This window comes from Choloepus didactylus, chromosome 3 (genome assembly GCF_015220235.1).
Source record: "Choloepus didactylus isolate mChoDid1 chromosome 3, mChoDid1.pri, whole genome shotgun sequence".
Lineage (NCBI taxonomy): Eukaryota > Metazoa > Chordata > Mammalia > Pilosa > Megalonychidae > Choloepus > Choloepus didactylus.
The window spans coordinates 40,234,082-40,246,400 of record NC_051309.1 but is presented as its reverse complement, the minus strand read 5'-3'; the positions used below and the strand labels follow the sequence as shown (position 1 = coordinate 40,246,400).

The 12,319-nt window shown below is 42.3% G+C and overlaps 1 protein-coding gene and 1 pseudogene across 2 annotated transcripts in view; both read right to left on the bottom strand.

Annotated features, from left to right (window-relative positions):
• The window catches only part of C3H4orf19 (chromosome 3 C4orf19 homolog), a 102,531-nt gene continuing 90,212 nt past the window's right edge, over positions 1-12,319 (bottom strand). The window contains exons 1-3 of one of the 2 annotated variants that reach the window (XM_037829559.1): positions 6,792-6,845; positions 2,647-2,700; positions 1-1,689 (exon numbers count right to left, since the gene is read on the bottom strand). In XM_037829559.1, the coding sequence (XP_037685487.1) occupies positions 807-1,689; positions 2,647-2,678 (915 nt within the window). In that variant the 5' untranslated portion in view covers positions 2,679-2,700; positions 6,792-6,845 and the 3' untranslated portion in view covers positions 1-806. Of the gene's footprint in view, positions 1,690-2,646; positions 2,701-6,791; positions 6,846-12,319 lie in introns of those variants that run through there. The other variant, XM_037829558.1, reaches the window with a different exon arrangement.
• Positions 11,137-11,887, bottom strand: LOC119530240 (annotated as a pseudogene).

Genomic DNA, 12,319 nt, shown 5'->3' with positions numbered 1-12,319 from the left:
ACTCAACATTTAATGGCATGGAACACTCCATAGATCACTTTGCTATTCCAAACCTCATGAACGTAAAACCCAAATATGACACAAGCAGTTTTAAGAATTATTTTGGCCAGCCTCCTCAATCCCAAAGGAGATTAAAAGGTAGTAACGTAAAAAAAGTGTTAAGGTCAAGGTGTCTTAATATCACAGCTAATGACTAACCATATGTTTACTGGTGACTTCTGCTCCACCCTGAAAGCCACTGAGCTTAACTCACTGTCAAACAAATGATTAGTTATTAGTTCCCTGGGTGATTGTCCCTGAAGATAAGCCATACTCTGGGAACACATTAGGCACTTTCACTGGGGTAGTTACCTGTTCCAGGGAGGGGCCGACATTTGGCTCCCAAAACAAGGTAAGGAATTTACAGTCAAACAGCACACTCCGCGACTCTGTGCTCTTGGGATTAAGGGTCTGGATCTCAGAGCATTCTCATGGACATCTTTACTAGATATTCTCGGGAGCTTGGAGGGTTGGCAAGCAGGTAGTTTAATTTCTAGATCTGCTGTGGACATGGGCGCAATGGCCAATCTGATTTTCTATTCTAGTGTCCTGAATGATCGCCCGTCTAAACAGAGTGATGCGCCAAGTATCTAAGAAGCAGTATGGCACAGATACCGGCAGTCGTAAGAGAGGATGCGTGTAAACACTGGTCAGGCTGTCCGGGTGCACGCTGGCGGAATGTCAGCCCTGGGTCTAAGGAGCAAACGCCTCCCTACACGCTCAGCGATGTCCAGACAGTAGCTTACTTCCTGCACAAACCCCCTCCCCTAACACGCCTCATCGACATCTTCTCCCGCAGTAGCAGCTTCTAACGCCGCAAGGGCTTCCGCCACTGCGGCGTCCTCGTCCACCGCCCCTCCATCCCGGCCTCCGAGGGAGCCCCGGGAGTCCTCCTGCTCATTTTTTGTATCACCCACAGGTGCAGCATGAGCAGGACCCATCTCCTTAAAGTAGACACTTAACACCTCTGTTGTCACCGCCTCGTTTAATGAATCCCAGCTTCTCCAGTCATGCTCCCCTGCCCTGGGGTGAATGCTCTCCAGGGGTTCATCCCCAGCGTGGTTCTGGAAAAGACAATCCCTTTCTTCATGAGCAACACTGTCTACTACTGAGCCCCAGAGTTGAGGGTAATCTGGGGCTGGGATCTGTATGATATGGTCTTGTACTTCTGCGGCATGGCTTTTGTCCTCGGAAGGAACCCTGAAGTCTCCATCCTGGATGACTGAGGTCTCTTTGGAAGCCGGCAGTGCATAATCCAGTTTCCTAGCACCCTCTCCATCGGGGAAGGGTTGCGTCGGGTGAACATCGTTTGCAGAACTGGCCAACGGGCCCCTGTCATCCCGGTGGGGCCTGGGATTCCCGGTGGGCTGCGAAGCAGCAGCAGGGGCAATGCCATCAACGGCACCTTCAGTCTCCTCCGTGCGGGGCGCCCCTCCGTCCCCCTGAGGCCAGCAAGGCACCTGCGGACTGGCTGTCCTGCTTCTGCTCTCGGCTCTCTCCAAGCCCTCATTCTGAAGGGCGTTTTTATGCACCAGGACATCACTGCTCTGCTTGCCTTTTAGTTTGACAGCATCATCTTCCTCTAACTTGCAAGTGCTTACTTCGTTGACATAGCCAGGGGAGGGCACTTGAACTGGATCAAAGATATAGCTGGGGGTGACAGAAAATTGAAAATCAGTCAGGTGGGTACCACTACTGATCCTTTCTACCACAGGCTTTGCTTCTTTCTACTATCACTGCTGATTTAATTTCTATGATCAGTTGTTCTTTTAAGCCTATATAGTGTGTCTAAATCAAATAGATGTAGTTGAGACAAACATGTTCTACCACTGGAAACAGAGCTTAAGAAGAGATCAAAAGAGGAGGAAAGGATGACCAAGTACAAAGTGCTTCATGGAATTTAAAAATAAAAATAAATAAAATGAATCCAATGCCAGGGAATAAATGGTTAAGTACTGAAGATCTATCCCCTCAATGGAATATTATGCAATCATGAAAACAATACTTTTGATGTCTGTAGCAGCATGAAAGTTAATTTTAGCAAATCTTTTTGAATGAAGCCTAACATCATATTATGATATCACTGGAATAAATTTATATATGTTATGTGTCTGGAAAAGAACCAGTGTATCGATAGTTTTATTTGTTAAGAAGGAAAGAGTGTCAGTTAACCATTTCCTTTTATTTTAGGTAGAATTCTATTCATTTAACCCAAATTTTTATGAATACAATATCGGCCAAATTAAAAGCACATTTTAATGTGGTTGGGGTTTTACTTTCAATGACGCAATTTATGCATCTCCTGAAAACTTAGCTTTTCTTTGTGTTGATACTCCCTGCAGTAATGTAAATTCAACCCAAATAAAATCAGTCTCAGAGACTGATGTTATTCTCAACATGCTCTCAACAGTGGGCAAAAACAGTTTACATATCCAGGCCACGTGTCCTCTTAAATGACATCAAAGCAGTTCCAAACTCTTAATTTATTGGCAATTTCAATCATGTCTCAAGCTGGAAAAATGCACTGAATCCATACATGGTCTTTAAAAGTGACTCCATGGGAATCCCAAGTTTCTCTGTTCAGATGAAGTAGTTCTTCAACATTACCTTTGAATCATTTTACAGCACCTGCACCCCATCTGGATTATTGTTTGTTACCATCTGGAAAAGAAGGTGTAAAAAGGAGAGAATACAGTGAATGATATTCTAAAAGGAATTAAGTTTGCTTTTTCTTTAGTAAACACTCAGAATCAGTAATCACAATTTTTGGCAAAAGGTTATTATGTGGGTTCGGGAGGGCACTGGTTACTGGGAACACCTTCACGCAACTGAAATCACGAACTCAGAGTTCCCAAACACATGTTGACACTTGTTTCTGTGCCAAACCCTTTCACCAATCCTATGAGTTAAGTATTTTCACCTCCATTTAACAAATGAATGAAGAAAACATGGGTCAAAGAATGCTAGGGAGAGAAGGATGGGGTTGAAAATGTTCTGTGCTGTCTTCTAATCCATTGCTTTCTACAGATGACACAACAGGAGCTGTGAACATGGTGAGAGGGTTCCTTGACAGGGGATTAGCTACTCACATATTAACAGGATGTCAGAATGATGGCTGATCTGTATGTGTTTGCAATATAGACCCCAAGGAATGTCACAGCCAGAGTCAGCATTGCAAGCTTAGCCTGTACGAAATTACTTCTGTTGTGCCTTTCCTATCTTGGGGCCAGTTCTGGCTATCAGCTGTGGACTCGAGTCTCTCACAGCTGGAGGATGTGCCCCTTCAGGCTTCCTGGCAGAAGAGGGACTTGGGTCTGTGCTTCTTTCATTTGCCACCTGCCCACTGTCCCCTGCTGCTTCTGCATTTTCCCTGCTTATTTCCCCCTGCACAAAAGCTTCTCTTCATGTAGAACTGATCAATGTTGCCCTGGTCTTTCCTTAGAAAACCATAAAAATTGGTGTAGAAGAATCTTTAAGTCTTTCTCCATTTCTACAGCCTTTAAAAAGATAAGTCCCAAGCCCTTAGTCTCTGTAAAACGTGTGCACTCCGTTCCCCCAGAGAACCTCTTTAGTTGCTCAGATGTGGTCTCTCTCTGTAAGCCAACTCTGCAGGTAAACTCACTGCCCTTCCCCTTATGTGGGACTTGACTCCCAGGAGTGTAAATCTGCCTGGCAACATGGGACATGACTCCCAGGGATAAACCTGGACCTGGCATCGTGGGATTGAGAAAGCCTTCTTGACCAAAAGGGGAAAGTGAAATGAAACAAAATAAAGTTTCAGTGGCTGAGAGATTTCAAATGGAGTTGAGAGGTCATTCTAGAGGTTATTCTTATGCCTTATATAGATATCCCTTTTTAGTTTTTAGTGTATTGGAATAGCTAGAAGGAAATACCTGAAACTGCTGAACTGCAACCTAGTAGTCTTGATTTTTGAAGACAATAGTATAACTATGTAGCTTACACAGTGTGACCTTGTAGCTCACACTCCCTTTATCCATTGTATGGACAGATGGGTAGAAAAATGGGAACAAAAAGTAAATGAATAATGGGGGGGATGGGATGTTTTGAGTGTTCTTTTTTGCTTGTATTTTTCTTCTTATTTTTTTTGGAGTAATGAAAATGTTCAAAAATTGACTTTGGTGATGAATGCACAACTATATATGAGGGTACTATGAACAATTGATTGTACGTTGTGGATGACTGTAGGGTATGTGAATATATCTCAATAAAACTGAATTGGAAAAAAAACCAAAACAACAACAACCACCATAATGTGTGCACTATGATGAGAGGGAGATCACTGTGGGCAGTGCCCTTGCTGCCCCCATTCTCTCTCCTTCCTTCTTCCAATCATGATGGATTTCCCAGGATGCTACTTTGTAAACCTTTGCCCATGGAGAAAATTATGGGTGCTTTTAAGATGTATAAATAGGATGCTTGTCATAGGGGACTAGATTTTACACTGATAAACAGAATCCACAAATAATTCCCTCTGGTAGGCAGAAAACTGCCCCCTCAAAAAATCCACATTCTAATTCCTGGAACCTGTGAATGTTACCTTATATGGCAAAAATAAATACATAAAGGAAGGAAGGAAGGAAAGAAGGAAGGAAGGGAGGAAAGAAGAAAGGAACGAAGGACAGGAGGGAGGAAAGAAAAGAAAGAAAATGAAAGGAAAGAGAAGAAAAGAAAAGGAAAGACAAGACAAAGACAAGACAAGACAAGACAAGACAAAAGACAAGACAAAAGACAAGACAAGACAAAAGACAAGACAAGACAAGACAAGACAAGACAAAAGACAAGACAAGACAAGACAAGACAAGACAAGACAAGACAAAAGACAAGACAAGACAAGACAAGACTGGACCAGGTCTTTGCAGATATGATTAAGCTCAGGATTTTGAGATGGGGAAATTTTCCTGGATCCTCTGGGAGGCAGAGGGAGATGTGATTACAGATGGAAGAGGAGGCATTGGAGTGAGGTGGCCACAAGGCAAGGAAGGCTGACAGCCACCAGAAGCTGGAAGAGCAAGGCACAGATTCCGCCCAGAGCCTCTAGGGGACTGCAGCTCTGCTGACACCTTGATTTCAGCACAGGGATACTGAGTTCAGACTTTCGGCCTTCAGAATGGTGACAAAATAAATTTCTGTTTTCATAAGCTGAGTCTATGGAAATTTGTTAAAGCAGCCACAGGAAACACACACATCCCTAAATCACTTCATTCATGAGCACCAAATCCCTTCTTGGTGAAACCCACTTGGGAGGGTGAAGGAATCTGTAGCCGAGTCCATTGGGCCACCCACCTCTCTCTTATCCACTTTTCTTTTCTTCCTCTGCTTGGTTTTTCTTTCTAGCATGTGTTACTACTGGACATTGTCATAGATTTATTTGTTTATGATCCATCTTTTCCACTACAGAGTAAGCTCTATGAGGACAGAGATTTTTTTCAAGTATGATTCTTTAGTATGTAGGATAGCTCCTGGCACTCAGTAGACGGTCAGTAAATATTTGGTGAATGAAGGTAGCACCTGACGGCTATCGATTAAAAGTGAAAGCAGTATTTTATGGGCTTTTGTGTCAAAAACCAATCCATACATTTTTAGTTTATGATGACCACGTCACATGGTTGTTGAGGGTGTGAGCTCTGGGGGACTGACAACCCTGGTTCAGAGTTGCCTCTTACTGGTTTCATGATGTTTGTCCTCAGCTACTTCATCTACAAATGGGGACGATAATACACGTGCTTTATGGTGTTTCAGGGGATTATGAGTTAGCATTCATAAAAAGTATAGATCAGCTCCTGGCACTTAGTAAATACTCAATAAATCATATTACCCAGCCCTGCTTGGATACAGTGTATTAAAAAGAGTAAGATGGTGGCCTTGCACCCAAAACAGATATAATCTGGTTGCCACGATACACATAGACAAACGAAGCATTAACAGTATCCAGTAGTATTTGTTTTTGGAATAAGGCCAAATGGTATATTTCTAACCACTTTGACACCAACTGAAAAGCAGAAACATCAAGCCCAACAAAAATTCCATAGAGAGAGAAATCATTAGGGGCTTAGCTAGTAATACGTGTACAACCTTTTGCTTTTTCCAAGCACTCTTGCTTAAATTATCCAAATTCCAAAGCCCAATCCAAAGGATTTTGTTCCCAGTCTCCACTCTCCACTTATGTTCATTTTCTGTTAATAATTCATAGATTAGATGGATAAATAGGATAAAAAGTAAGAAATACACTTCCTTCCCTCAACCAATACTGCCCCAGCCCCGTCCCCTGTGCCTTTTCTCATCCACAATCTATGCTAAAATCCTGCCTCTTTCTACACCTCTGTTTATCTCAGACTTTGTTAAAAAAAAAATCAGTCATGAGGATATGTGGCAAAAAATGTCAAAGAAAAGGAAAAAAGGGCTTTTAAGTATTTGAGAAAGAAAGAGGATAGATTGTGGTACATAGTCATGTAATTGAAGCAATAACAAAATATTCATTATTGAAAAATAAAGCTAGGTCAACTTTATGATGGTGAGTTCAAGAGTTGTACATGGGAAAGGTTTTCTTCTTCACAGAAGAAAGGAAGGAAGGGAGGGAAATAGATGGGGAGGGAGGGAGGGAAGGAGGGAAAGAATAAGGGAGGAGGCAGGCAGGAAGGAAGGGAAGGAGGGAGCAAGGGAGATAGAGAGATGGAAGGAGGGAGCAAGGGAAGGTGGGAGGGAGGAAGGAAGGGGAGGCACGTCTTAGACACCTTGTGTTCCCAGCTTCACAGAGGCTGACGAGATGGACCCTGCGAACACCGGCCATGTCCAGCCAGAAGGTTTATCCCCACCTCCACTTGTGCGGCCACAGCCACAGGAGCAACGTGCACTGGAATGAAACAACTGCTGAGCTTTAACAGTTCAACTGGAAAACCATCCCTTCCCTTCATCTTCCAGAACTTACACATCATCTGTGGCTTAGGAAAAGCCTCTTCCCCCAGGAAAACCAGAGGATCTATAGTTTTCTTCTAAGCCGTGTAACTAGTAGGGATGTTTGCATAGTCTTCCCCCTTGAGGATTGCATTTCCAGTTTGGCTTCTCTCCGGTCACCTCCCTTCAGGGCACACCGCATTGGTTTCCTGAAGACCTGGTCCCATACCCGAGGGCGATGCGGGTACGCCTCTCCCAAGGGTGACACCGGCCTCTGTCTGGTGAGAGGTCTGCCCTCTTTCATCTGCCTGTGCTGTCCTTCCCTAGGAACCTTCTTTCTCTCAATAAGACAGGCTCTAATGTCCAAGGTTGCGTGACCTGCTACTGAAAAGGGTGGGGTCTAATGTATTTATACCCAACCCCTGCATGGCCAGCACCTGCAGTTCTTCCTCGGACAGTGGGCCAAGAAACTTTTATCATTACATCATGTATAATTTCAAATCAATTCATTTATTTTTTCATTTGCTTTCCCACACCTTGTCTTTGTTTCTCCTATTTCCCGGTGCAAAAAAGAAAATTCTCCTTGCCCAGTCTGATGCAAGGAAATGGGAAAAAAAGTATGCTCTTTTGAAGTAAGATTGAATATAAAATGGACTGTTTATCTGATTTTTTTTTCTGTTTTTCCCTCTTTTGACAGTTAACTCAGAGGTGAGAACTCACCTTTCAGGTGCCCTTTATTACTAAACAATTACAATTTGCTTTCGCTTTGGAGAATAAAAAAGCAAAAGAGAAGCAAAGGGCAAATCCCTTGCAACCATCACCTGGTTTACACAAAGGAAAAACAAATACCATTAGCATGGCTGTGTTCACCCCCTGCTGGCGCCTGACGCCTGACCCCTGTGTCAGGGACTGACTGTCTCCCGTTTGTGTTCGAAGATGGCCATGCTAATGCCCTGTCAGTTGCTGGTGAAGTCTCCTTGCGGGAAAATCCTGTTTCACAGGGGTGGGGGTGAAGGTTAACAGTAGAGGTGGGCAAATGGGGGAGGAACAGTTTTCTAACCAGGTGGAGAAATTGGCTTGAGTTTTTATCAGGAAGTCAAAGGAATATAGAAAAAGGTTCAACCCATCTGGAAAAGGCTGCCTCTTTAAAATGAGAGACCCAAAGAATGACAAGGCCAGGTCAGGAGGACACAAAAGCTGGCTTTAGGGGTTCTATTGGCCAAATCTGGAACAATATTTGGGCATCAAAATAATTACTACCAGTAAGGATTATGACCCATTTAATACAACAAGAAGCCATGGGTCCACACTGATACAAATAAATAAAGAAGGGAAAGCTCTTTCTTGCAAGCATAAAGCCAGCTAACAGAGGAGAACTCAACTAGAAAATCACCATTTGGCAACCATAATAATAATAATTTATTCAGGCAAGAATCATCAATGGATGTTAAGACTAGTGAGTGAAACTTTGAGGCCAACAGAATATTTACATAGAATCAAAATATCTCCCCACCACATGCTTAGTAGTTACAAAGGATAAAATAGTAAAATAGTGGAGAAACCTGCTCCATAGCACCTTAAGCAAATGATCAATGTTTGCACTGCCAGTAATCAGCAGCCTGTGCCTCCTGATAGGATGCAATGAGAACTCAGTATCCTTCTGTGGTTTTCCTGCCAAAAATACACAGCTTGAATCTAAACATGAGGAAACATCAGACAAACCCAAATTGAGGGATATTCTGCAAAATAACTGGCCCCCAAATGTAATGTTACCAAAAACAGAAACTAAGGAATTATTCCAGATTAAAGGAGACTAAGGAGACGTGGCAACCCAAGTGCAATGCATGATCTGGAATTTTCTTTTCTTTCTTTTTTTTTTCCTCTTCATTCACAATTTCTATTTCTTACAAGTAATTTTTGTACCTTCAAAGTTGATTTGTCTTTTAAAGGAATTAATACTTCTTACTCATTGTATAATTCACCTCCCACTCCCCAACAAGGAAAACAAAACCAGAGAGGGAGTAATTTAGCATGCCATTGAAATGGGTACTGTAAGTTTGCAGCAAAGGCTTTCCAGCCCACCATCTTTGGACATGTAAAACAAAATGGCAAAACCTCAAGTTCACCTGAGTGAAGTCTCAAATTACAGTCTTAGGCCAAATGATGGGAGTGAATGTCATGGGAATAAGAAAAGGAAACTTGGTCATTGGTTTCCATTTACTTTACATACTAGTTAGCATGATCTTCCAACTATGACTCACTTGGGAAAGTCAAAAGGAAGCAAATACACGGAGCAACATCTTGACCTGGTCAGGAGTAATTATAAATGAAACCAGAAATAATTCACCTAAGTCATAGCAATGAAGTTGTTTTGTCATTTTTTCATTAAGTTGGAAGTAACAAGTTCTAATAATGGGCTTCTAAAAGCGTGCAGCTTTTCACACACAACTACCTAAAAGAATTTCTTCCAGGCAAACTCAGCACAATCAAAGACAGAATATTTGGAGGCACATGAAGAACACAAGAACAAGTAAGTATATGCTGAGGCCTTATGTATGACCAACATGGTATACTGCACAGATAGAAGCAGTGAATACTATTACAGTACTCCTTACAAAAGATAACACAACTGTAGTGCTAAATAGGATGTATGGCTTCTTTTTCCTTGCTCAGCCCCATCTAAAATACAGAACAAAACTACAGGAATGAATTTAGCAATCAATTAAAATCAGTAATATGTTGTAAAAATCATAATTTTTTTTTTTTTAAGTAACTCAGGGTAGTTAAATTATTTAAAGTACACGAAGTTCATACCTCCAGGGGTAAGGTTTCTCTCCAAGAAGGCTTCCTGGGGTAAGGGAGAGTGCCAGAGGGGAATCTTGGAGTTTAAAAGGCAAAGGGAACACACAACATCAAAATGCAGGCTAGCAATTTCCCTTTAAAGAAAATAACATCTCTGAAAATATTCATAAGGTCAACAACAGCACCTGCCAGTGGTTTTGTGGGGAAGGAGATGGCCTTGACACTAAAATGAGACAAGTGCTGAATTTAACCATGTTAACTGTGATAATGTATCTACTATAGATACCAGATGGTTAAAAGCTGGTAAAGGGTAATGATTCTAAAAGAAAACAAAAACAACAGCATTGACCTTTTCTCTCGATAACCCAGACCTCATTCATTTTATGCACTACAAAGAGCAAGGTGTGAGGCGTTTTATCATTATCAAATGTTGTATTAAAATAGACGATTTTTAGCCCCAGGTGTTTTTCCTGCATAAAAGACACCTATGTTTTTATGGACAATCTTTAAAAAGATGCCATTTTGGTCTTGATAAGCTTTAAAAAGATGTCATTTCGGTTTTTAACACATACCAACTGTTGTCAAAACTGAAATAAATACGCTGCCATGGCTCAGACCTTGCTCTGCTTCTCTGCGTCCACAATTCTGGCTGCCACAGACTGAGAGACACGTGGAGCTTTTTCCCACTGGCCCCTCCACTGTACTCTTAGGTCTTGGTATGGTAGAGACTGTCAGGCCAGGACTGTCCCCATGCTGCCCGGGGGCCTAGGAGTGGCTGGCTGGGAGCTGGGGGTTTGGTGCCCTAGTGCTAACAATGCAGGATAAGGTCAGCTCCCTTAGCATGGAATCCACCAGAAAGCTGGTTGCACGACGATCCCTTTCAACAGACTTTAGGGGAGTCTCTGCTTTTGCAGAGCACGAAATGAGCTTTTTAATTTTTTCTAAAGAATTGATCATCCATAGGTGTCCCAGGCTGTGTTATAATAGCTTAAGCTACCCAAGATTAATATTTGATTATCTTTTCTTGCATTACTATAGGTTTGATTTTGTTTGTTTTTAGGACTCCTTAAATGAGTCTACTCAATGCAGAATGAATAAGCTAGAAAAAAGAAAAAAAAGAGGATGGAATCTCCAATGTTCTTTTTTCAATTAAAATCAAGGAAATGTCACACAAGTTTTCTACTATCATTAGAAATTGTAATTTTTCCAATATGAATATTATAAATATTTGCTCAGCTGGGAGGCTCTGCCCCACTTTTATCTAAGCATTCACTTAAATACTGGTCTTTTGACCCTTTTGTTCAAGTTTATGTTTGTTTAGTTTTAAAGAGGAGATTGCATCATGAACCTAACTTAAGAGATTATTTGGATGGAATTGGCCCAGTCCTGCACTGTTATGTCACGATGGGGTCTAGGAAGTGGAGAAAAGTTTGACACTGGACTGGATTAACCCTCCTCGCTCCCAACACGCTGCCCGCTACTGCTGTCCTCACTGTCACCGCTGCTGGCGGGACTGATACTGTCCACGTCTCCACGGGAGAGCCCTGCGCTTTCAACATCCACCGCCGTTTCCTCTCGCTCCCAATCAGAACGATCTGAAGACACAGTTGATCCAGTGCTGTCCACTGGAATTCGTTCCATCTCGTGAGGACCCTGCAGCTGTTCCAATCACTGCTTCAAAAATCTCTGTTCTCATTCCAAGTTCTCGAGCTGGTGTTGGCTCTTCTTTCAGCTTCCTCAAGTCCCTTGAAGTGCGCTTTGGCTTCGTGGAGGAAACCTTGTCTGTGTCTGGTGCAGTCTGATCCCAGTGGAATCAGAACTTCTAAGTATTCTTTGAACACAAGTGCAGATGAACTCAATGATTTTCCCCCCCGGCTCATTGTGTGTAGATCTCAGTGTTGCTGTCTCCGCTGCGGTGTTTGTGCCCCGCTCAGCCTCGGTGCGGGCTTTGAATGCTGCAGCCGGGGGCGGCCTATACCATTGAAGGGCACGTAGGGGCGTAGCCGTGTTCACGCTCTCGCTCCTGGTGCTCCAAAACCTCGGGCGCCTATAGTATGCGCTGTGTGTTGATCCTTCGCACCCACTGTACGCACCTTTCCGCCGACAGGAATTTTATTTTGCTAAAAAAGGTCATTACTGGGACAATTGGTGAAATCTCAATAAGGTCTGCAGGTTATAGTATTAAATTAATGTTAACTTCCTGGGGTTATATGAGAGATTGTCCTTGTTTTTTTGGGAAATACACACTCAAGTATTTATGAGGAAAGAGGTGTGATAACTGTAAATGACTCCAATGATTCATAAAAAAAATAATGTGTGGCTGGATGTGCTGGATGTAGAGAGAGAGCATAAAGCAAATGTGGTCAAATCTTAACATCTGGAGACAATGTAGAGGGTATATGGGGATCCTTGTAATTTTCTTGCAATTTCTTTGTAAGTCTGAAATAATGTCAAAATAAAAAGTTAAAAAAAAAAAAGTGTAAAAATTTTTTTTTTTTAAGCATTAATGTCAGTTCTTGTTCTGTTTCCCCGGACTTAACATCTGTATGAAATCATTGATATTAAA